General features: G+C 32.4%; 6 protein-coding genes across 9 annotated transcripts; 2 read left to right on the top strand and 4 right to left on the bottom strand.

Annotated features, from left to right (window-relative positions):
* Window positions 1–42: 42 nt before the first annotated feature.
* LOC129798384 (39S ribosomal protein L37, mitochondrial) lies at window positions 43–3,926 on the bottom strand. Of its 3 annotated transcripts, none has more exons than XM_055841513.1 (6): window positions 3,108–3,320; window positions 2,867–3,009; window positions 2,463–2,804; window positions 2,103–2,398; window positions 1,877–2,043; window positions 43–325 (listed from the first exon to the last, which is right to left on the bottom strand). In XM_055841513.1, the coding sequence occupies exons 2-6, from the start codon at window positions 2,995–2,997 to the stop codon at window positions 77–79; spliced, it is 1,185 nt and encodes a 394-aa protein (XP_055697488.1). In that variant the 5' UTR covers window positions 2,998–3,009; window positions 3,108–3,320; the 3' UTR covers window positions 43–76. The 3 variants fall into 3 exon arrangements, with proteins under 3 accessions (XP_055697488.1, XP_055697489.1, XP_055697487.1); XM_055841514.1 differs by having other exon boundaries at window positions 3,076–3,265; XM_055841512.1 differs by having other exon boundaries at window positions 2,867–3,926.
* A 248-nt stretch (window positions 3,927–4,174) lies between these two features.
* On the top strand, window positions 4,175–5,969 carry LOC129798388 (peroxiredoxin-6-like). The gene is made up of 5 exons (XM_055841517.1): window positions 4,175–4,591; window positions 4,726–5,040; window positions 5,514–5,573; window positions 5,649–5,724; window positions 5,801–5,969. Exons 1-5 carry the CDS (start codon window positions 4,509–4,511, stop codon window positions 5,930–5,932), a joined length of 666 nt encoding a protein of 221 aa, XP_055697492.1. The 5' UTR covers window positions 4,175–4,508; the 3' UTR covers window positions 5,933–5,969.
* LOC129798385 (isopentenyl-diphosphate Delta-isomerase 1) lies at window positions 5,747–7,066 on the bottom strand. The gene is made up of 3 exons (XM_055841515.1): window positions 6,712–7,066; window positions 6,322–6,644; window positions 5,747–6,126 (listed from the first exon to the last, which is right to left on the bottom strand). The coding sequence occupies exons 1-3, from the start codon at window positions 6,979–6,981 to the stop codon at window positions 5,994–5,996; spliced, it is 726 nt and encodes a 241-aa protein (XP_055697490.1). The 5' UTR covers window positions 6,982–7,066; the 3' UTR covers window positions 5,747–5,993.
* Window positions 7,067–7,102: 36 nt separating this feature from the next.
* On the top strand, window positions 7,103–7,904 carry LOC129798389 (AP-2 complex subunit sigma). Its single transcript, XM_055841518.1, has 3 exons — window positions 7,103–7,225; window positions 7,289–7,438; window positions 7,532–7,904. The coding sequence occupies exons 1-3, from the start codon at window positions 7,223–7,225 to the stop codon at window positions 7,805–7,807; spliced, it is 429 nt and encodes a 142-aa protein (XP_055697493.1). The 5' UTR covers window positions 7,103–7,222; the 3' UTR covers window positions 7,808–7,904.
* A 6,587-nt stretch (window positions 7,905–14,491) lies between these two features.
* LOC129798381 (eukaryotic translation initiation factor 4B) lies at window positions 14,492–21,464 on the bottom strand. 2 transcript variants are annotated; one of them, XM_055841507.1, is made up of 5 exons: window positions 21,316–21,464; window positions 19,564–20,835; window positions 19,393–19,498; window positions 16,827–16,998; window positions 14,492–16,338 (listed from the first exon to the last, which is right to left on the bottom strand). In XM_055841507.1, the coding sequence occupies exons 1-5, from the start codon at window positions 21,326–21,328 to the stop codon at window positions 16,282–16,284; spliced, it is 1,620 nt and encodes a 539-aa protein (XP_055697482.1). In that variant the 5' UTR covers window positions 21,329–21,464; the 3' UTR covers window positions 14,492–16,281. The 2 variants fall into 2 exon arrangements, with proteins under 2 accessions (XP_055697482.1, XP_055697481.1); XM_055841506.1 differs by having other exon boundaries at window positions 21,133–21,323.
* A 684-nt stretch (window positions 21,465–22,148) lies between these two features.
* Window positions 22,149–23,829, bottom strand: LOC129798382 (60S acidic ribosomal protein P0). Its single transcript, XM_055841509.1, has 3 exons — window positions 23,572–23,829; window positions 23,332–23,422; window positions 22,149–23,168 (listed from the first exon to the last, which is right to left on the bottom strand). The coding sequence occupies exons 2-3, from the start codon at window positions 23,383–23,385 to the stop codon at window positions 22,263–22,265; spliced, it is 960 nt and encodes a 319-aa protein (XP_055697484.1). The 5' UTR covers window positions 23,386–23,422; window positions 23,572–23,829; the 3' UTR covers window positions 22,149–22,262.
* Between the last annotated feature and the right edge of the window lie 2 nt (window positions 23,830–23,831).

Below are 23,831 nucleotides of genomic sequence, written 5' to 3'. Positions count from 1 at the left end.
ATACATATATATATATATATATATAAATACATATATATATATATATATATATATATATATATATATCCATTATTTACTACTGGATATAGAAAGTGAAAAATTTGGATATAATAGCTGGGTTGTAGTTCTCAAGGTGAGGCTTTCCATCTATATATAAACAGTGTGTGTATAGGTCTTCCATCTCCATTTCATACCACACATTTTTCTGTTCTTCCTGCTCACTAAGATCCAAAGAATTGAGTTGAAAAACAGAAAAATGATAAGATTGGCCATTTGATTGAATTGCCTGGACCACAATTGGATAAGGCAGCCTCTTAACACCGCTCTGTAAAAGATTTTTTTAAAAAAAAATTATTATGGAGTTAAGTTCGAAATATTTAAGGAAGCTATGTTATTTGTTTCTATTCCTAATCGTCGGCAATATTTTTGCATCAGCTCTTCCATGGAGAGTAACTGAAAGTCCCTATGACCCTCCTTCCTCAACAGCCTTCTCAAAATTATTGAAGCCATCTTACTCAGACTTAAAGTTAATAAACTTAATTAGGGTAACTGTGCTAAATTCCGGCCAGCTTCCAATTTCGGCCACCTTTTTTGTTCCTCGAATTTCCATGAACTTTTAGATTTTACGTACTCTAGAGATTATACAATGCAAAAGAATAACAAAAAATGTAGCTTCGACAAACGAGATGACGTGAAAAAGATATTGGAAGAATTCCTGAAATGCAAGGAACTATGAGAATGAAGGTGGCTGAAATAGGGCACCAAAGCTATGTCTATATTTTTATTCATTTTAAAATGTATTAAGAATGATTTTAGAGTAAATAAAGACGGTAAACTCTTTGCAAGGTTCCAAGCAACACTCTTACAAAAGAAAGAATAAAAAAATCAATTTGTATTTAAAATATTACATTTCAAACTTGAGACTTTGACGCTTGCATGCAACTATGCCGAAATTTGGCACACTTACCCTATTCACATTATTCAAGAGAATATGTTTAAGTAAAATTTACTATAAAAGGGACAGATAATCCTAACCGGCTTATGTAGGTGAGATTCTTAACGTGAGCTAACTCGTAGTGCATGCAAATTCGATTTAGAGCTGAAATTGTGAGTCGCCATTCAGTTATCTTGAATCAAATTCGTAAAATTATACAAATTTCGTATTTAAACCAAAATATCAAGGATTTGGATGAACTGGAACAAAAGTGATATATGGGTGAAATGTAGACCAGAATGTACTCTATAATTTTCCTATAGAACATGATCTCATCGATTACTCAGAAGCCAAGATAAGCGAGGTTTTTTGTTTCTTAATTTGTTTTTTCATCCAGAGTGCCCCAAGTAGTCATTTGTTGAACTTCAACTATATCAAAGAGTTGTTGTATTTTGTGGGATTTTTCTTTTAAAACCCTATTAGGTGAGATTCTTAACAATCTCACCTACTATAATCCTAACAAAATTTCATGTCGTCCGATCGACCTCAAATTTGGCCAAAATGTGTTTCGCCACTTCCTGATTCCGAATATATATGTGGCTAAGTTACGTTCCCGGCCGGCCGGCCGGCCGGCCGGCCGGCCGGCCGGGAACGTAACTTAGTCCCCCATATATTCGTGATCAGGAAGTGCTGAAACACATTTTGGCCAAGTTTGAGGTCGATCGGAGGACATGAAATTTTGTTAGGATTATAGTAGGTGAGATTGTTAAGAATCTCACCTAATACTTTTTACGTATAATCTCATTTAACCGTTTAAGGATGAGAAAGGTCAAAAGGATTATGAAAAAAATTCTTCTGAATTTTTTAATGAAAAACATTACATTTAGATGGCAGTAGGATAAAAATATTTTTTGGCTCACCGGTAACAATAACCAATCTTACCCCAAATTGTTGTTTCGCCTTTGCAGCGGCTATGGCAAAAGCATAAAGAAGGCTCCTAGATTTAATTTGACTTTTATTAGCAGGCAACTCATAACGAGTCTTGGTATTCGACGAAAAAGTTGTAAACACAGTATGAGGGTGAGGAAAAGGATTTCCTGAATTAATAGCTGCAAACAATACAAATGTACTCTTTAGTGATGTTCGTATTTTATATAAAATAACTTACGATACAAATCCTCCCATTCTTCATTAGAACCAATCTTTAAGGAGCTTGTATGTTTCAGTGGAAAAAGATCAGGCAGCGCTTCAGGGTTTTTCTGAAAACATTCCTCCACTTTTTCTATTGGTTTTGTAGAAGAAATTAGCTGATTTGCCAACAAATCCATCCTAATTTCATTTCCATCTTTCTCAAAAGTTACTTTTACCAAAGCATCATTAAGAACCCTTTTTTGTAAATTAGTATTTGCTTTGTTCTTCATCAGCCTTTCCGAGTGTCTAATTAATTTATCGAGGATAAGCAAGCTATAAAACCAAAAAAAAGTATTATGAAAAATAAATTCCTTCTATACAAAAAAAACTTAATTACTTTTTTCTTTCTTCAGTGATTCCGTAAACTCGAGGAAAGTTAAAAGCTGGTCTGAATTGATCATGAAGTTTTTTAGTTTTCTTCTGCTCCGCATCAAATAAATGGGCTGAGAAGATACTTCTCATGACATCTTCATGTATTGTGTCTGGTATTTTTAAATTATCAAGAAATTTTACATATCTTGAAGGTAAATTGCCCAAAACAATAGTATTAGTCAGCACTTGGGCCTGCCTTACTCCCTCAATCAATAGAGAATCCGTACTATATGAGTAAATTTGATGATTACCCTGATAATAAATTTCTCCTGGGACGCGTTTTTTATGCGGCTCCTGTGTTATATTACTGAAAAACAAAGCAAACAGTATAGATTAAATTTGCTACAAAAAAAAAAACACATCACAAACTTTTTTCCCGAAAAGACAGCATTAGCATCCACGATGTTGGAATTAAGAATTTCTAATTGTTTCGCCACTTCTTCAATTTCACCATTATTTAGAATTTTCTTGGAACTTGTAAGCCAATGTCGCTTTACCATACGGCCAATATGCTGATGATATAAAATATTACTAAATTTCATTTTTCGACAATTTTTTTGGGATCTTATAATTATAACCTATACTGCATAATGTTACGTCAAATGCATACCAGGGTCGAACTTAGTTGGAACAAAAAAAAGAAGAATTATTTCCAAATTGTATAAACATATGTATTGTGATTATAAAATTGAGGACTTTATATTAAATTAATATACCAACAAAACATTACAGTTACATTAGTGAAAAAATTCCCAAAAAAAGATATTGCATATGTAAAAGTAAATAATCTCGCTATCATGATACCCCTGGAAACTCCTAAATGACTACAGTGCCTCAAGTGAGAGAAATTTTATGACAAAAATGCGTGTGTGCCGTATCGCTGGGCTGCACTCATGTCAATTTAATTGCCATTTTTTCGTTTTCGCTGACAAAACATACATATAAGATGTTAAAAAAACAGAAAAAATGCCCTGGAAAAGATACACTTAACAGGATAAATTACCTTTATCAAGCATCACAATTAATGGCACGAAGATGTAATGCATTATCCAGCTATTACGGCCAACAATGTAAAGCAATTGCAAAAAAAAGTGTACTAAAAATGTAAGTACTTATTTTTTGTCACATTTTAGTAAGTACATATTTTCAACTTAATTGTGTTTACGTTAAATAACGTTTTCCAGAGAACCATCTATAAAAAGAACCCTTTGCAAAAAGTGTTCAATCTACCTAAAGCCAGAAGAAACTGCAGACATTAATATGATGGGATCATCTCAGAAAGTGTTCGCAATATCCTGCAAAGAATGTGGATTTCAAAAATATCATCAGATAAATTTAAACTTTTCGATATGGTTAGATGATCCTTCGTCAATGGCAGAGACAATATATTTCAATGATCTAGATCTAGATTAGCATTGTTATTATAACAATTATATAGTAGTAATTCTTCTAATTCTTTCAAGAATGTACTTTTTTTCAATTTTATTATTCATTATTCGTACGTCTGACCATGGATAAAACTAGAGGACAAATTGTGAGAGCGACATTTCAATATGCCCCGCGCTTGCATATTATTTGATCTTAATGATTTTAATGATCATTACTCTGACTTTTAACAAGAAATCCATGAGGATGAAGATTAATCTAAACAAAACCCCTAAACTAAAACTATACGACTCCTGCTACTCAATTTTAAATATAAATTCAAGAAATCTCATTAAGACAAAAAAAAATAAATATCTAAATATGCTAATCTTCTAATATTCTTTTTTTTTAACACTAAAATACTTCAGTCAGAATATAAAAATTTCGCGAGTTTAAATAAGTTGTACTGTAATGATATATTTTTAAGTTAATATTTTACACATGCATTGGAGCTATCAATCAATTGTACCAATAGCGGTCAAGGACTTTCTCCCCCCACTGACTACCCCACAAAAAGACAACTATAAAAAGTTTAAAACTCTCCGACTTTAATAAAACCACTGCAGTTCAAAAGTGATCAGTGATCATGTTTCTTGGGGAAATAATTCCAAATTTTGAGGCGCAAACCACTCAAGGTTCTTTTAATTTTTATGAGTGGTTGGAAGATTCGTAAGTTATCATTTACATTTACACAATAACTAAAAATAACTGACTTAATATTGCGTAAACTGCATAATTATGTTAAAATTAAGCATTTCAGAGCTGATTTTGCGCATTTCTTTTTTCCTCGCAAAATTTTAAAGGTGGTGCGTCCTTTTTTCTCATCCGGCGGATTTTACTCCTGTCTGCACAACTGAACTGGGAAGGATTGCTGTATTTTTCCCTGAATTCACAAAAAGAAATTGCAAATTACTCGCGCATTCAGTGGATGATTTAAAAAAACATGTCGAATGGGTGAACGATATTAAAAACTACTGTTTAGACATTCCTGGTGAATTTCCATACCCTATTTTGGCCGATCCGGAACGGAAATTAGCTGTTCAGTTAGGGATGATAAATGCTGAACAGGAAAGAGATCCAGAAGTTGTGCAAACTGTTAGATCCCTCTTTATTATAAGGTAAGGCTTATTTCTTGTTATTAAAATTATTTATTATTTGTAAAACCTAGACATCTTAAAGGAAGTTGATTAATGAAGTATTCGACATGAGGCTCAATTAAAAATATTGGTAATAAATAAAATAAAACTATATTTAAAGTAAATAACTTAATTAAAGGAAAGCTAATGTAAAATCTTGTTTAACTTCACAAGTGGGAAGAAATATAATGTGAAGATAATTAATGCGTATTCACTACGTTTCCACATATATACATATATATATATATATATATATATATATATATATATATATATATATATAACTGCTTACCTGTTTGTCAGTATTGTAAAGTGATGTTGATGCTTGATTCATTTAAAATTTACGAGTACATATTATACATGACGATATGTTATTATAATTTAAAAAAAAAATAGTTTTTTTCGCTTTACTGGTAACCTTCTGAATTTAATTTGTATTTTATGCGACACGAAAGCCCGGACAAAAGACTGCGTCTCTCAATGACTTACCCAGCATCCACAGGTCGAAATGTCGAGTAAATATGAATGTTTTTTTTTTACCAGTTTGGCATTCAAATATGATTTGTGTCATAATATATACATATTTTCAGTGAAATTTTGCGATGTATTGATTCACTTCAACTGGTTGATCGTCTAAAAATTGTCGCCACTCCAGCCAATTGGACGGTAAAAAAAATCATATAACATGTTTTATGCTCATATAGTCACAACAACTTTATTATTCTTTTTTTACGTCGAAAAGCCTGGTGAAAAAGTAATGATTCTTCCTGAGGTTACAGACCAATATGCGAATATGTTATTTCCTAAAGGTATAGACAGTGTACCGATGCCATCAGGTATAAAATATATCCGTACCACTACACAATATCAATAAATTCTAGATAAAATAAAATAAAGTATTGCCATACAAAGTTTATGATATTTTTTTGAAAACTTCAGAATCGATGGATGTTGTCAAGTTCTTCGAATTTCTTAAGATGTTTTAAATTATCCCACCATATTTTTAGTCTGTGTTTGAGGATGAGTTGAAACCAAGGTGTCAGTGGTGCATCTAGTAAAGAGATTTCTCTAAAATAAAAATATATTATTTTAACTTTAAAATATTGTGCATTAACTCACCACCAAAATAATAAAATTAAAAATTAAATTTAAAAGAAAAATCGTAAGAGCTTTCTTACTATATTACTAGATAATTTTCTTATTCACTAATCAATAATTGAGCTTTTAAGATTATCCATTAATATTATTAAATATTTCACTGACCTGTTTAGATTATTCCTTCTAATGAATCGTATTTCGCTTACTTCTGAAGGGTTTGGCTTGATATCCACATCTTTTTGCAAAATAAGTATATAATCAATTTCATGTTCGCCCCAAATACCATTTCCAATATCCTCATAATGAATTCTTGTAATGTAATGGAAATTTTCTGGTCTTATTTGAGTAGTCGGAATGCCCAGTTCATAGTTGAGTCTTCTCTGAGCTGCTCGTCTTATGCCTAAAGCATTTAACTCATTTCGTTCACCCTCAATGTCGTATAATGGATGAGAACAACAGGCATTGGTGTAGGTGTCCGGAAAGGTAATCTACATATATAAATTGTAAAGAGGTGAAAGAAAAGCATAAAATTGAATAAAAAAATATAGTGTGTACTTTATGTTTTGAACGTCGTTGAATCAGCATATCTCCACTGCTATTAAATAAAAATACACTAAAAGCTCTATGAAGCTTCACATGTCCATCTAAGCTGACACGGTGACAGTCCTTCTTGCTTGCCATGCCCAAAGGACGGTCATTAATATCTACGAGGATGCAATTTTCATTGAGTGCCACTTCTTGTAGCTGCTTTGCTCTTGCTGCTTCAGTCTGAACACTGTAAGTCCTGATGACTTTCGCCAGATTAAAAAACCCACGTCTATACATTTTAAAAACGAGTAGAAAACTAAATATTTTCGTAGAAAAATAACTTTCGAAAAAATTAGCACTGAAGAATAAACAACATTCTTCATAGTTAATGTAGCGCCATCTGTGATGGAAATAATTGAAAGCCCATTACCAATCAATTTCTATATAAAGAAACCTCCCCTACTTTTCTCACTTAACTGGATAATTCTTCAATCTTTAAATTTCTATTTGAATATATTCTCCGGAAGTTTTGCATAAAATGGTGACATTGCAATATTTCCATATTCATCCAATAACGAAGTTTTAATATTTTTGTTTATTTTAGATTCGCTTTATCTTAATACAAAACCGTGCTGGAAAAACACGACTTGCAAAATGGTATATGAACTTCGATGATGATGAAAAGCAGAAATTAATTGAGGAAGTCCATGCTGTGGTCACTGTTCGGGATGCTAAACACACAAATTTTGTTGAGGTAAGATGAACTTGAGGAAAATTTTTACTTAAGATATATGTCATGTAACTTTTTTTTATGATGGAAATTTCCGAATGACTCCCGGAAGAGCAGTTCAGAAACTTCAAAATCGTGTACAGGCGCTACGCTGGACTCTACTTTTGCATCTGTGTAGATGTGAATGATAATAATTTATGCTACTTAGAAGCTATACATAATTTTGTGGAAGTGCTTAATGAGTACTTCCACAATGTATGTGAACTGGATCTCGTATTTAATTTCTATAAAGTATACACTGTTGTTGATGAAATGTTTCTTGCCGGCGAGATCAGAGAGACATCCCAGACAAAAGTTCTTAAGCAACTTTTAACACTCAACTCTTTAGAATAATTGCTATAAATCTAGAATTGTTTATTCCTTATCAAAAATATATCCATATATACTGCGAGGAAAATAAGAAAAGAATATATTATGCTAATATGACAAATATTATTTTTCTTTAGTAAAAATTATTTGGCAATTTATCGTTAAGGATCTATTGTTTCTTTTTTTCTGTATGATCTTGTTTGTTTCTGTTTATCAGTCAAATGGCCATTTTACAGGTATCCTGCAAATTGATTTTTTCTTGACGTTCTTCAATGAAATTTGTTACTGTTTCCTCAGTTTCAACAGCAAGAGCTTCTGTGAGTGTTTTTAAGAAATTTAATATTTAGTTTTAGACTTTGCCTTTTCTATTATACGCCGTTTTTCTGTTTTTATCTCCTCAATTTTTCCTCAAGATTCATTTTGATCTTTATAAGTATTTTGAATATTTTACCTTGATCTATTTGTTTATTTGTAATTTCTTTCATATCATTTTATGAATGAAATGAGATATTATGCTTGAAAAATCATGAGATTTTTCAAGCATAATATCTCTCAGCTGATTTGTTAACAAATCCATTCTAATTTCATTTCCATCTTTCTCAAAAGTTACTTTTACCCTAGGATGATTAACTAACGGATGGAGCATTTTAATTCAGAAATGGTACATTTTTCTTAAATTCTTTATAATTTTTAAGTCTTAGATCCCACAAAATTAAATATGACACGAAATGGTAGGCACATGCGCAGAGAATATATTTTTATTGAATTTAAAATGTTACTGGTGTTACAAATAGAAAATTTGTCAGAAAAAATTCAACGCGAATTAGGTTTTAGGAACTGTTATCTTCGTGCAATCATTATAAATTTTGAGCCAATAACATAATAGATTATCTAATAATCTTTCATTTGGTAAAAGTTTTAAAATGATTGCATTTGGTTTAATACTAATAAAACTAAAAAAAAACTTAATAAAATACCACATTTTTGTAAGGAAAATGTATGAGAATGCTCCGCCCTGCTTTTACCAAAGCTTCATTAAGAACCCTTTTTTGTAAATTAGTATTTGCTTTGTTCTTCATAAGCCTTTCTGAGTGTTTAATTAATTTATCGAGGATAAGCAAGCTATAAAACCAAAAAAAAAGTATTATCAAAAATAAATTCCTTCTATACAAAAAAAAACTTACTTTTTTCTTTCTTCAGTGATTCCGTAAACTCGAGAAAAGTTAAAAGCTGGTCTGAATTGATCATGAAGTTTCTTAGTTTTCTTCTGCTCCGCATCAAATAAATGGGCTGAGAAGATACTTCTCATGACATCTTCATGTATTGTGTCTGGTATTTTTAAATTATCAAGAAATTTTACATATCTTGAAGGTAAATTGCCCAAAACAATAGTATTAGTCAGCACTTGGGCCTGCCTTACTCCCTCAATCAATAAAGAATTAGTACAAGGGGGAAGTGGGGCACATTTGAATGTGGGGCAGTTTTGAAATTAGGACTTTTCTACCATGTTTAAATGGAATTGAGCCATATCATAATGTGATTTAGCTGCTCAATCTGTTTGTGCAGCTAAATTATATCACTTACAAGTCTCAATTTTATTTAAAAATAGATGAAAAATTACAATTTCAAAACTGCCCCACTTTCAAATGTGCCCCACTTCCCCCTATATGAGTAAATTTGATGATTACCCTGATAATAAATTTCTTCTGGTTCTATAATATTATTCTTAATATTCATTATTTCGTATCCCTGTGCCTTTACGTCAGTTTGAAATCAATCACTTTGAAAAATGAAATTGTATGTAGTAATAGGGTAAAGGCTCATAATTTTGTCCAGTTTCTTATTTTGGACACTTTGAGGATAAAATTGGACACTATAAATAAATTGATTAAAATGATGGATTTTTATTCCAATATTTGATGAATAATGAATTCTATCTAAATATTTGCTCTTTTTGAAAGATTTTAACACTAAATACGTTAAATTTTGAATATGATTTGAGTTAAAATTGCTGTGTTGAAAATTCAGTGTGAGCAATTGCTTACGAGAAATATGACAGAACTTTGTGTTTACTTCAGTCTTATTTAGCTGTAGTGAAGTAATACTAATTTCTCTGCGATATTTTTGAGTGATATTATTAAATTTTCATTGATTATTGTTTTGATTCACATTAATGGTGATTTGTACATTTGACCTGAATTGAGATTTTCCTCGTGAATTAGATTTTTCATGTGAAAAATGGGAAATGTTTTAAGACATTTACCAGTGAGGTGATACTCCTTATTTTGGACAGGTGTTTTTCTCACGAAATTTCGTGAAGTTTTAGCTTTCGTGATGACTAGGTTGGACAAATGCCTGGAGAAACAAAGGAGCATCATCTCTACGAAAGAGATGTAGCGAGAAATGTCCTGAAAGGCTCCCGGAAAGGTCAGGGAATGAGCGAATCTGCACGTACTTGGAGTATCGAAGTCAACTCACTTTAATGAATGATATGGAAAGTTTCCGGGCTTCTGTGACATTCTACGTTTCCCTTACATGAACAGGAAGAGGACTTGGTAAGATTGGTTCATGAAATAAAGAACAATGGGCATCCTGTTGAGGCGGATTAGCTGTCCAAATTTACAGGCAAGTTGGACAAATTAATAAACAAGTTGTCCAAAATAAGAGCCAAAGTCACCTCTACATATCAATTCATTTTTAAACGTATTAAAACTAATTTTAATAAAAATAAGACGATAAATATCTTGCTAAGTTTCTAAACAACCCTTCTGAAAAGAGAGTAACAAGAAATGTCAATTAGTATAGAAAATATCGCACTTCAAACTTGGAACTTCGATGCTTATAAGCAGACTGTCCAAATCCAAAATTATGAGCCCTTACCCTATGTAACGAATGCTTATACAGCCAGTGAAGAAGCATTTCCGCCGTTTGGCTTCGGAGGCTGGTCACCAACGCTGAGACGACGGCGGACGCATGGTACGGGGGGTTATACGAAGTTGAATAAATTATTATTATTATTATTATTATTATTATTATTATTATTATTATTTAGTGGAAGAAATACATAAAACAGAAAAAAAATTATTCGTACGTCTGACCATGGACAAAACTAGAGGACAAATTGTGAGAGCAACATTTCAATATGCCCCGCGCTTGCATATTATTTGATCTAAATTCTAAATGATCTTAATCATCATTACTCTGACTTTTAACAAGAAATCCATGAGGATGAAGATTAATCTAAACAAAACCCCTAAACTAAAACTATACGACTCCTGCTACATGCTACTCCATTATAAATGTGGGAATGAATTTGGAATTTGGAATGATTTCACTGGGAACGTAGTACCCGATCAGTAGAACAAATAACATTATAGAGTTCTGTTCATGGGAGGAGACGTACTGAAGTTGCATAGTACTGAATTAAACCATTTATTAAATTAAAAGGAGAGTTTTCCCTCGATATCCCCCTTTTCCCAAATCCTACATGGGGGCTCAACCGGGATGGGGGTAGAATATTGCTGGGAAAAATAAAAAAGACGTGGAATTTTGAGGAGGCCGATAAAAATAATGAGTGGGAGAAAAACGATGAAAAATTAATGAAAAGACGTTTTATGAAGTAGAAGACGTAAAAAGAACAATTATAGGTGAAAAGACGGTGCAAAAGCACAAGAAGTGAGAACGAAGAGTTACGAAGACGAAAGACGGCAAAAGCTGAAGAGTTACAAGAAGACGAAAGACGGTAACTGCTAAAGAGTTGCAAGAAGACGAAAGACGGTATCTGCTGAAGAGGTACAAGAAGACGAAGGACGGCAACTGCTGAAGAGTTACAAGAACACGAAAGACGATAACTGTAGAACGAATGACGAAAGATGAGAAGCTTTAAGGAATTGGTTACTTGCCTTACCAAGTGTGGACTTGTGAAAGAATGTGAGAAGAGAAATTTGCCTTGCAATGGGAAGAAAAAGGATCTTGCACGACGAATTGTGCAATACGACGAATTATTGGACTTTTTGACGAAGAAAAGACTTATCAATCAATGCGTGAAGAGAAATTTGTCTTGTCATGGAAAAGAAGAAGAGCTTGCACTGCGCATTGTGCAACATGATGAAGCTTTAATTGATTTCCAGAAGAGTGAACTAAAGATCAATAAAGAAAAGGGTGTCCCAAGGATGCTTCAAATGTTGGTTCAGGACAAGGATGGAGACGAAACTCCAAATATGGAAAATACGAAGGAAGAAATCTTTGATGATGACAATTGGATTATGCAGATTCGATGTGACGAATATGTGAATGATAAGGAGAAATTGGTTGATGAAGATGAAGCTAAAGATGTCTACGACGAGTGTGAAGATGAAACTAATAAGACGGGAATGACGAAAAAAGATAACTCTCAAAATGAGAATAGGATCAAACTGATACCATGCGAAGAATATGAGTCTGAAGTAGTGGAAAAATTACATGCAGAAGTTGAAGACGAGATCGCCTCATGTTCACCAACGAAGACGAGATCAAGAAAAAGAAGATGCGAGCGTAAGGACATCTCAAAGAAGATACAGCTGAAGACGAAACAGCGAAAGAATAGAGAATCTTTGAATATTTCAAGAAGGAAGGACACAAGACAAGCAATCTACCGAAAGGACACAAGATCGTTAAAAATTACCAAAATGGACAGAAGACGAAAGAAGAAGTGGGGAGTGATCTTTTCATGCTTGGGAATTGCTGTAACACCATGCAACGCTGGAGACTCGATGATTGCTCTTGATGATGATAAAAGTTTAATGAGGATTGACTCTGAAGTTGTCCGGGGGTCAACTTATTGTCAGGAAGGGCCGTGTGGGAATGAATTTGGAATGATTTCACTGGGAACGTAGTACCCGATCAGTAGAACAAATAACATTATAGAGTTCTGTTCATGGGAGGAGACGTACTGAAGTTGCATAGTACTGAATTAAACCATTTATTAAATTAAAAGGAGAGTTTTCCCTCGATATCCCCCTTTTCCCAAATCCTACATAAATATAAATTCAAGAAATCTCATTAAGACAAAAAAAATAAATATGTAAATATGCTAATCTTCTAATATTCTTTTTTTTTAACACTAAAATACTTCAGAATATAAAAATTTCGCGAGTTTAAATAAGTTGTACTGTAATGATATATTTTTAAGTTAATATTTTACATGCATTGGAGCTATCAATCAATTGTACCAATAGCGGTCAAGGACTTTCTCCCACTGATTACCCCACAAAAAGACAACTATAAAAAGTTTAAAACTCTCCGACTTTAATAAAACCACTGCAGTTCAAAAGTGATCAGTGATCATGTTTCTTGGGCAAATAATTCCAAATTTTGAGGCGCAAACCACTCAAGGTTCTTTTAATTTTTATGAGTGGTTGGAAGATTCGTAAGTTATCATTTACATTTACACAATAACTAAAAATAACTGACTCAATATTGCGTAAACTGCATAATTATGTTAAAATTAAGCACTTCAGAGCTGATTTTGCGCGTTTCTTTTTTCCTCACAAAATTTCAAGGTGGTGCGTCCTTTTTTCTCATCCGGCGGATTTTACTCCTGTCTGCACAACTGAACTGGGAAGGATTGCTGTATTTTTCCCTGAATTCACAAAAAGAAATTGCAAATTACTCGCGCATTCAGTGGATGATTTAAAAAAACATGTCGAATGGGTGAACGATATTAAAAACTACTGTTTAGACATTCCTGGTGAATTTCCATACCCTATTTTGGCCGATCCGGAACGGAAATTAGCTGTTCAGTTAGGGATGATAAGTGCTGAACAGGAAAGAGATCCAGAAGTTGTGCAAACTGTTAGATCCCTCTTTATTATAAGGTAAGGCTTATTTCTTGTTATTAAAATTATTTATTATTTGTAAAACCTTGACATCTTAAAGGAAGTTGATTAATGAAGTATTCGACATGAGGCTCAATTAAAAATATTGGTAATAAATTAAATAAAAACTATATTTAAAGTAAATAACTTAATTAAAGGAAAGCTAATGTAAAATCTTGTTTAACTTCACAAGTGGAAAGGAATATAATGTGAAGATAACACTGTGCGACACGTTGTGGGTGTCTTTGACGAGAGTGCCAAAACTTGTTAGAGGGTCATTTAAGGACTTCAAATCTGCAATCTGTTTGTCCGGGTCACATCTGGATTTTTTTGAATAAGCATTTTTAATTTTTTACTGTTTTCTAAAATTCAAAAATTTATATCTCCGGTCCTATTTATCCGGTGGTAGTCACATAAAGCTAAAATGACGCGTAATTTCATCCTCTATAACTTTTGTGAACATATCAAGAACCTACGATGAAAATAAAGTGTATTTTTTTTTACAGATTTTATGAAAAAGTGCACCCAAAATTGTGCATTTTCCTGTGTTTTTTCCATCTTCTAATAATTCTCCCATTTAAAAAGAACATTTTTGATTTTAGGCATCGTGATTTGAGCATAAATCACGATGCCTAAAAGTGAGCGAATGTAATATTCTTTCATTTCCTTTTAGTTTGAATTTTCTATCTTAATTCGTTTATTCACAATAATTTATTGAAAATAAAGTGCATTAAAATCTATATATTTGCGGTATAATACTGGTATCTCTGTCTAACTTGTTGTTGTACTACAATTATAGTGAGATTGTTAACAAAATGAAGGAACAATCATTGTAAGTATAAAACACAATGTATGTTTTATAAATTTTATTTATTATAATATCCAAAATACATATGACAGGATATGAAACTGATAAATCCAATTATGTATAAGAAAAAACTAGTAATTGTAGTAATCCTAGTAAACTAGGACTTAGTATTTAGTGCAAAAATTAGAAAGGTGTAAATTTGGGAAACAACTCAACTTATAATTTATTTTTGTGGTGAAGCCGCTTTTCATAGTTCGACTTTTAGCAATTTACAATACATCGATTATTCTTAACCACAAACCAATATCATTGAACAATGATAGTATCGATAACAAAAGTATTAAGTATAATTTATTATTTAAAAAAGTGTTTCTAGTTCTTTTATTAAATCTATTTTAATTATATTGTAATAGTACGTTAAATATATTGGATAAGATAAGAGCTTTTTGTTTTATTTTCCAAGACTTAGTACACATATTTATACTTAGACATTTTTATATAATTGATTATTTATTTTTATTATTAACAAGTAAAAATTGGTGAAATAAACAAAATTAATTTCACTATTTTATCATTTTTTTTTATTAAAAACAGCTGTATGTATGGTAGTGTACGATTTGTAGAAGATGTTGCAAATCTAGTCGTAGTTTTCTTTTTAAATATAAGTAAAAAAAAAAATGTAAGCAAATGTATGTAAATTTACACAGACTTTTATTTAAATGGTACTAAAGTAATATAAATATTACTCCCAAAAACTGATTAGTAACAGTAGCAATGTAATATAATATATAATACCGTAATCTTACATATATTCAAACTTTAATTGTATTACTCTTAAAGATACCAATTGTCTCATTCCATGCTAATTCATATAAAAATACGCTCTTCAGGAGCGTTGAACGCAAATTTTGACATATTTCTAAATTTTTTTTTAATTACAATTCTCTAAATTTTTCATAACGGAAAAAATTAGTGCTTAAAAATAACACCGGTATAATTTTAAGCTTTTCTATGTAGAGAAACATAATAAAAAGATTGGAGGTAATTTTTTGAGCACATTAGACCTTTTTTAGCTGAGTTTTATAAAAATATCTAGTCATTGAATACACCTAATTTAATTTTTTTTTTTTGTAAAAAGCATGAGGAAAAAGAAAGTTATAAAGATTCGTAAAAATGAACTGACGTGGTCAAGCTTTGTCTTTTGATTAAGAAACACTGTCATTAAGACTAAGAAATTCTTCAAAAGTTATGCGAGTTTTAGATATTTGCAAAAAATAGATTTGTATGTTCTCCTTTACTCTCTTTAAAGATTTTTTTCTTGGGTATTTAACTCTTCAAAAGAGACGAAAGAGTTTTAAAAGACTACAGTAGACTCTCGATTAATCAAGCGAAAAATTTTGTTGCCAATTTTCACGTTTAATTATGAAGCAAATTTGCTCAAATTCGCTATAGTGTAGTTTCTCTTATTTTATCATGATTCTTTATAATTGAGCGCTTTATGTGGAATTTACAATGATTGATGCCGAAATCTATCGATAATTTGAATGACATTTTGCCCCATATGCCCGATCAAGAGAGAGTTTACTGTATTCACTTTTAGCGTAATATCATTACATAGTTCTTTAGTATAAAGTTGTTGAATAAGAAAAGAGAAGACTGGAAGGAGGATATTTTCAGTGAAACTTATTGTGAAAAAATACAATGAAACTTATTCACAAATGATGATCAACCTAGCTCACTCATCAAATCTTATCATACATCATATTCTTTCTGATACATATTATACTGAAAAACAAAAATCAATTTTTACTCCCTAAAAATTTTCCATTGTCCATCTATTCTTCAGCATCATCGTTGAGAAAGGCAGCATATTTGTTTGACATGGATAGATTCTGATCAACATTGCAAGAAATATTAAAATCCATTAATATAATGTGGTATGCCATGAAAAAAAGAAAAGAAAATAATATAAGACGAGTTTAACATATCACATAATATATTATATTAAAAGATACTTTTTAAATATAAAAATATGAATGAAAATTTAAACGTTATACAAATAAAAATTCGTTATACAAAAAAAATCGTAAAATAATAATACATAATCCTTTTCCAAATGTTAGGTAACTCATCAATTTCATAAAAAATTAGTGTGACAGAGTTTCTGATATTATTGTCAATTCGATGTATAAGCAAATTTATAAAAAAAAATAAAATAAATAAATAAAAAAATAAATAAATAAATAAAACATACAACAAATACTTCGTTTAAAAATATTTAATTTGATGAATAATAGCAAAATATAGCAGTAATTTTAAAAGAAAATCACAACTCAAAGAATAAATTAAATATCCATCAAAAAAATAAAGGTTAACTTACCGGAGCTTCGATGGGTTTGAATTTAGGCATTTTATCTTCAATGTCGCGTGTGTCTTCATATACTTTATCTCGCCGTTGCAACTTCTCTTCTCCACTTTTGTATACTCCAATATCTTTATCAGTTCTATCTCTAGTTCCAGCTCTACTCTCGTAATCATAACGATCTCGTGGTCTAAAATAAAAAGATTTAAAAGTGTCAAAAACTTAAATATGGGAAGTCAAACTCAAATATGCAACTTAAATTCTAAATTTTTTTATTCAATATTTTCAAAAAAAAATTGACACGGACAGCATAGAAAATCGTGAGCTTCAAAATGGCTCTCTCATTCTGAGTTGTCATTCTGAGAAAGAATAGTATGGACCCAATATACAGTAGACTCTCTCTCAATCGGGAATATGGGGCAAAATGTCATCCGGTTTAGCAATAGAATTGAGCGTCAAAGCCTTTGTAAATTCCACAAAAACACTCAATTATAAAGAATCACGATAAAATAGGAAGAACTACAGCGAATTTGAACAAATTAGCTTCATAATTAAACGTGAAAATTGTCAACAAAATTTGTCGCCCGATTGAGAAAGAGCCGATTGAGCGAGAGTCTACTGTATATATACATATATAAATAGTATGTGGGGCTAGTTTTGATATTAGATCATTTTTGTCCAAAAAGCTCATTTTTGACTGATACTCAAATAATAAATTTTTTAGCGCATGTATTTTCTCAAATTTTGTTTAAAACTGTTCTTCGGTTTTAATGAAAGTAGGGTGGAATCACCACTTCTCGCCAGTGCCCCACTTTTCGCCACTTATATTAAAATTGCAATTTTTCCATTATTTGTAAAATAAATTATCCGTAAAATTATTTGTAATTCTACTGCTGTTACTTATAGAGTCGAAAAACACTAATTTTTTGTTTTGAATTTACATGTTTGAGCATTTTTTAGAGGAATATTTTACGCAAGTGCATCGAATCCAATATTTCTTACCAAATATAATAAGTGTCATGAAACTTTTATCGAACAAAATTTAATTTTTGAGTAAATAATTTGTCATTGAACATTTAATTACATTCAGCGAATACATAAAATTTGTATTTAGTTAGTTCATATTTCATTTTATATAATTTTTATGTAAAAATGAGCCATGGCGAAAAGTGGTAATATTCTAAAATTGATTCACCACCTGTCGCCATTGCTTTTCAAGGTGACGCTAACTTCACTTCGTAGATTCTCAGTTGTCAAATCTACTTTGTTTACTTTCTGCAATAGTCTAATAATTTGATTTCTCAAATAAAAGTGAAGAAAAATCATTTAATGTGAGTAATAATAAGGTGATTATGAGGAAAAAGAAATGCTGAATGTCTTCTTTTCATAATATTGCCCGAAATAATCGAGTTTGAACCTTTTTCAAGTGGGTGGCGAGAAGTGGTTACAAGACTGGCGAAAAGTGGTAAAAAGTGGCGACGAAGTGGTTATTTTTGCATTATTAGTAAAAATCAGTTTTTTAAGTAGTCCAGCGTTAAATTGTAGGACCTTTGTTTATGCGAATCTAGAGCCAATATATCTAAGTAGCTTTGTGTCAAATTTGAGTTATCTGATTATAAGGGGTCAAAAGTTATAATAATTAATTTCACTTTTTTCTAAAAGTGGCGATAAGTGGTTACTCCACCCTATTACAGTCAATAGAACTGGAATTATAGCGTTTTCCTGGTCCAAACCAGGTGTATTAAAATTTACGAAGGGTATATTTAATGTTTTGAACGGTAAGTAGGTCTATTATTAATATACCAAATTTATTGGTATATAGGCAAAAATTTTCCGTAGTATTCTTTCTCAACGGAATATAAAATATCAATAAATATCAATGATTCAACGTTTGTAGCATTACCATATCGATATCGATCTAAATCAGAACTTTAGAAATCCAAAAAAGAAATATGCATTGGAAAATAAATCTGAGTTCAGTGTCCAGGAAAAAAATAGAATTTCCCAGCAAAACTTCGATCTGCAATTCTGCACTTTTGAAATTTTAACGTTTCTTGTCATTCAATCGGATACTTCGTGTGGCTTCGGGTTAGTCGTGCGACTTCGTGAGCATCGCGAATTTCTTTCGTGTTTTCTAACCATTTTTTTCCCCTTCGTATTTTCTATTATGGCTGATTTAATAATATTGTATTATAACATTATAATAATATTGTAAAAAAAAGAGAGTATTCACGTAAAATTGTTGAATAAAAATTGAATTTTAAATAAATTGAAATACATATTTTTATGTAGTTAAAATAATGTTTAGAAACATTAGAAAGGGTAGAAGAAATGTAGAAATCATCTAAATACTCTAAAGAAATTCTGCCGATAATTTTAAAATTTTCTATAGAAATTCTGCAGAAAATTCTGCAGAATTTTCATACAACGATCGGATCCACCTTAGAACAAAATTCTGCAGAAATTCTGCTGATTTTTCGGCAGTTAGTAATTCAAATCTGACGAATTTCTGCAGAATTCTGCAGAATTTGCCGGGTGGGTTAATATTCAAAAATTTAAATTTTGTTAATTATACAAGTCTTACTTTACATCCTGCCTATTATCTCGTGATCTTCCCTGACTTCTGCCATCTTTATAGTCTCTGTCCCTCTGATAAGAATCCCTGTTGTCGCGATATACGCGTCGATCATCTATATTATTAAAAAAAATCAAATATAATATTGAAATTTTTCTATATTTAATTTCATTTACTTACCGATTCTCTTTGATGGTACTCTCCTATCATCAGGACTGTATCGGCGGGGAGACGGCGGTCTCTGTCTCTTATCGGTACTGTCATCGTTTGTATCTGGTCTTTTGCGCCAGCTTATAATTTCTTCCTTCTTAATTGCCTTTACTTCTGGCCTGTCAATTAAATCATCGTCTGGAAGTTCGTTTTCCTTATTTTGCTTCTCACGCTGTCTTTCCTGTTCAAGAAGTTTCTGTTTCTCTAACCGATCACGCTCCATTCTCTCTTCAATCTCCCGCTCCCGAGCCGCTGTGTCTACCGGTTTTGCATCTCCAAAAATTTTTGTTGCTGGTATGGATTCAGATTTTGGCACAGGAGCAGCAGACTGTACTTCAAACTCTTCAGATGATTGTGGCCTCTCTACAAAATCTAGAGCCTTTGGTTCTGATATCTGTACAAGAGGTTCAATTGGTAATGTACGGGGTTTTAGGTTCAATTTTGGTCTCTCACGCATTTCACTTGGCTCTGACTCTCGTTTTTTTTCCTCATAATTGCTCCTTCTACCAACATAGCGCTCTCTTGTACCATCTCCGAAGCCCCGTTTTGTAGCCTCAGTGTCCAAGTTTGGTCTCTCTCCCGATCTCCAATTATTATCAGTTGAACTAGAATCGCGCTCACGTTCCCTAAAACCACCGTACCCACCCCGCCGACTGTCAGAATCACGATCGCCTTGCAAATGTTCATTGCCACGGCGCCAATTAGTTTGATCATGATCGTCACGTTCACGATCTCTATCGCCGTAACGACTATTACGTTGTCCGCCACGTTGTTTCTGTTGGTCACTTTCATTTGACACGTCAATTCGTACACGACGGTTACGTATAGCTGGATCGGGCATACTCACGGCATCAATGAGTTCACTTCGTGTCTCAAATTCTATGTAACCAAAACCTCGCAAGCGGCCCATCTCACCATCCTCGCGTGGCAGACGTAATGACACTATGTGATAGCCCATGAAAAAGTCCCTAATATCATCCTCAAGAACATCGTAAGGAAGATTTGATATATATGCCAAGAATGGAGGAGTTTTTGGAACACTATCATCGTTGAAGATTCGACTAGCACGTGGGGCAGTCGGGAGAGCTATTACTTGCCGTTTATCGTGCTCGTCCTCTTCTATCTCGTCTGCCCAGCTTGATACTTTTCTAGTCGCCTGCACAGTACCCACGCCACCACTGGCAGCCAGAAAATCCTGAAGAGGCACTGCTTTGGCTTTAGACTTTTTCTTCTTCTTATCAGCTAAAAAAAGAAAAAAATATATAATTTCTTTATAAATTTCTTAAAATCATGAATAGGTCATTTAAAATAGGTGAATATATAATTAACGTAGGTAAGAAATTAAAAACTTTCACAATTATCTAAATATAACCTTAAAACTCAAAGAAATCGGGGCTCAACTAGCAAAGCAATTTTTAGGGATTTTATACTATGAAAATTATTATAAAAACTTCTATATTATAAAAAAAAAGGATAATTTATAGACCAATAATGAAATTTAGCTATTTTCTAGTTGACAAAAAACGCCACGAGGTTTACAATTTTTGTAATTCATGATGCATTAAGAATCCTTTATCGAGGAAAACTTTTAGATTTGAATTATTTTTAATATATTTGAAAATTGTTTTTTATATACTTAGATCACTTTCTCACTTATATACAACGATATTTACAAAGAATTTTTTCATATTTACACACGTGAAAGAAATTAAAGAAACTGACCTGTTGTCGCCATGTTAAGAGAAAATATGATAATGTCAAGAGGAGAGAGGCGGGTTGTCGTCTGTCAAGCATGTACTAAAAACCCCGCCAGATGCATCAAACTTCACACCTATTTTTTGGTACTGATGACAGCGCTGGCGGCGCTGGCGCTTCTATTTTTGTTTTTTTTATATATTTTGTATGCTATTGTGTGATGGAAATGGCCTTAGTGTCGATTCACCAAATAAACCATAATTTATCTATCTATTTTTATATTCAATATACATAAAGTGGAGAGAAAGAAAATAGAACCGACCGAAGGAAAAGTCGTTATCTCATCCATGTCATGTACAGTTACATATTTTCGACAAAAACAATTTGTTTTGACATTTCGGGACATTTTTGAAAAAATCGGCCGTAGAACGAATTTTGTGCGGAGTAAAAGTGGTAAAAGTAGTTGAAACAAAAAGATTCAACTGCTTAATAGAAATTCATTAATAAACAATACTTTTTGGCCAGAGTTCTTCAATAAATGCTTAGAATATTTAAAAAAGTTACCTTAATAAAAGAAATTAGCGACACGGAAATTTTTTCTTTTTTCAATTTTTTTTGAGTTCGAGCAGTTAAAAAATTGCAGTGGTAAAAATTCCGCGAAAAGAAACCCCTGTATGAAAAAAAATTTTAGGAGACTTGGATCTGCTACTCACGAATCCCAAAGCCAGGAACTTCGAAATTTGTCCTAAACAAAAATTAACAATTTGCTCATCAGTAGAAATCCTTCCTGTAGTATTGAGTTTTTTTTTTGTTTGAGGCACTGGAGATGTGATATATCACTACGCTAAAAATACACAGAATTTTGTTTCTTGATAAAATTTATTGACGCTCTTGCTTTAAAACACCATGACTGTTTTCTGTAACAGAAGCACTAATATCTCATGATCTAGCAAGAGTGGGGTGTAGAATAAATCTTATTCGAAGAGTCCAAAGCCCATATCGTCGTCTTCACTCTCTGACTCTTCCTTCTTATCATCATGCTTAGCATCGCTTGATGGTGCCTTGTCACCTGCCACTGACACTGGACTTAGAGCAGATGCAGCAACAGCAAACTTGCTTGGATCTTTGATGTACTCCTTAATTGTTGTGGCCTGTTTGAACTCAACTTCTGTAGTCGCAGCAATAGCCAAAAGGTTCTTAAAACCATTGGCAATGCTATGTGGTGCTGATGCGAGGGTAGGATACCCAATTTGCAAACACAATGCTGCCAAATTAGCGACTCCCGATTGGAACTTAGCACGCAAATCTTCTGGCTTGATATCCAAGATTTCGGGAGAGAAAATACTCCCAGAATCATACACCTGTTCAATCAGAAGTCCATATTGAAACGGCGAAATGTTCAGCATATTGAGCAGAGCAGCTTCGGAAGCACCGACTTTATCTCCAGGTTTCAAGATGGGCACATCATTAATAATTTCAATAGTTCCTTTAGAGATTTTCGTAGGAATAGATAGTGCTTGAAAGAATGAAGTTTTCTCCGGGCCAAGACCAGTGTTTTGAGCAGGAATGATAACTTCAAGCGGAGCAATAGCACCAGCACGTGCTGGGGCGCGCACTTTGCTTTCAGTTAGCTTGTCACGCACTTCGTTTAGGTCCCCCTTCGTAAAGACAAAACCCACATTACCGCGTATATGTGGCAACAGTTTTTCCAGATTAGCATTATTCTCCAAGTGTCCACGGATTGCTTTACGCATCATTGTATTTTTGCCCATGAGGACCACTGCCATACCCCTAAGTGAAGTGCGAATGGTTTGCATTTGACGGGAACCAACATTGTCCGCTCCGACGATGAAACATTTTGGATATTCATCAAAGAGTTGCTGCAAAAAATATACATCTTCATTATTAAAGTGATTTTTTTTTAATATAGATTTAAAAATGGCCAATTTTTACATAAACCAATAATGGGTTCATGTCGTAAGCTAAGCTTGTATACAAAATGATTATCATCCTTTTTTCAATTCTTTTTCTGATAGTACTTACCACAACTTTAATAAAATAATTTGCTTTCCAAGTGGCTTTGTTCTCCCTACCCATCTCTGCTGATTTAGGGACTTCCGTAGAAATTTAAGAACTGTAATAATAAGAGTATATTTTTCTATTAAATTGTGAAGTATTATTATTTCCTTAGTTGCATCTGTTATTTTTCGTTAATAATATAAGGAAAAAAATAAGTTCCACATACGGATGAAACAAATAAACAAGAATTTATTACACACTTACCAAATCCAGACACGTTTCCTTAGAATGACAGCAAAATATGAAACGTATTGCCATATAGGAACATTATTGCAGTCTTATAGCAATGAGTTACCCGATGGCCGGATGTACATATACCATAAAACAAAAATGCGTTTTAAGAAGAATAATTCCCAATAATTCAGACGAAAGGAAATAACATCAGACAATCAGTGCAATTGTCTGATGTTATTTCCTTTCGTCTAACAAGTATTGGGAAATTGGGGAAATTATTCTTCTTCTAT

This window comes from Phlebotomus papatasi, chromosome 1 (assembly GCF_024763615.1).
Source record: "Phlebotomus papatasi isolate M1 chromosome 1, Ppap_2.1, whole genome shotgun sequence".
In the NCBI taxonomy this organism is placed as follows: domain Eukaryota; kingdom Metazoa; phylum Arthropoda; class Insecta; order Diptera; family Psychodidae; genus Phlebotomus; species Phlebotomus papatasi.
This window is presented reverse-complemented; position numbering and strand designations above follow the sequence as displayed.

What these genes read in the sequence shown, in the direction of transcription:
- LOC129798381 (XM_055841506.1), bottom strand. An exon ending in GATAATAGGCAGGATGTAAA is followed by an intron (nt 16,999 to 19,392) that starts GTAAGACTTGTA and finishes TTTTTATTTTAG; the next exon opens with ACCACGAGATCGTTATGATT. An exon ending in TCAAACCCATCGAAGCTCCG is followed by an intron (nt 16,339 to 16,826) that starts GTAAGTTAACCT and finishes AATGTTGATCAG; the next exon opens with AATCTATCCATGTCAAACAA.
- LOC129798385 (XM_055841515.1), bottom strand. Translation starts at nt 6,981, where the DNA reads ATGTATAGACGTGGGTTTTTTAATCTGGCGAAAGTCATCAGGACTTAC. An exon ending in AACGACGTTCAAAACATAAA is followed by an intron (nt 6,645 to 6,711) that starts GTACACACTATA and finishes TTATATATGTAG; the next exon opens with ATTACCTTTCCGGACACCTA. An exon ending in AGAAGGAATAATCTAAACAG is followed by an intron (nt 6,127 to 6,321) that starts GTCAGTGAAATA and finishes TTTTTATTTTAG; the next exon opens with AGAAATCTCTTTACTAGATG.
- LOC129798388 (XM_055841517.1), top strand. Translation starts at nt 4,509, where the DNA reads ATGTTTCTTGGGGAAATAATTCCAAATTTTGAGGCGCAAACCACTCAA. An exon ending in TATGAGTGGTTGGAAGATTC is followed by an intron (nt 4,592 to 4,725) that starts GTAAGTTATCAT and finishes AAAATTTTAAAG; the next exon opens with GTGGTGCGTCCTTTTTTCTC. An exon ending in CCACTCCAGCCAATTGGACG is followed by an intron (nt 5,725 to 5,800) that starts GTAAAAAAAATC and finishes TACGTCGAAAAG; the next exon opens with CCTGGTGAAAAAGTAATGAT.
- LOC129798384 (XM_055841512.1), bottom strand. Translation starts at nt 3,039, where the DNA reads ATGAAATTTAGTAATATTTTATATCATCAGCATATTGGCCGTATGGTA. An exon ending in GCTGTCTTTTCGGGAAAAAA is followed by an intron (nt 2,805 to 2,866) that starts GTTTGTGATGTG and finishes TTTGTTTTTCAG; the next exon opens with TAATATAACACAGGAGCCGC. An exon ending in AGAATGGGAGGATTTGTATC is followed by an intron (nt 2,044 to 2,102) that starts GTAAGTTATTTT and finishes TATTGTTTGCAG; the next exon opens with CTATTAATTCAGGAAATCCT.
- LOC129798389 (XM_055841518.1), top strand. An exon ending in AACACACAAATTTTGTTGAG is followed by an intron (nt 7,439 to 7,531) that starts GTAAGATGAACT and finishes CCGGAAGAGCAG; the next exon opens with TTCAGAAACTTCAAAATCGT.
- LOC129798382 (XM_055841509.1), bottom strand. Translation starts at nt 23,385, where the DNA reads ATGGGTAGGGAGAACAAAGCCACTTGGAAAGCAAATTATTTTATTAAA. An exon ending in ATTATTTTATTAAAGTTGTG is followed by an intron (nt 23,169 to 23,331) that starts GTAAGTACTATC and finishes TATTTTTTGCAG; the next exon opens with CAACTCTTTGATGAATATCC.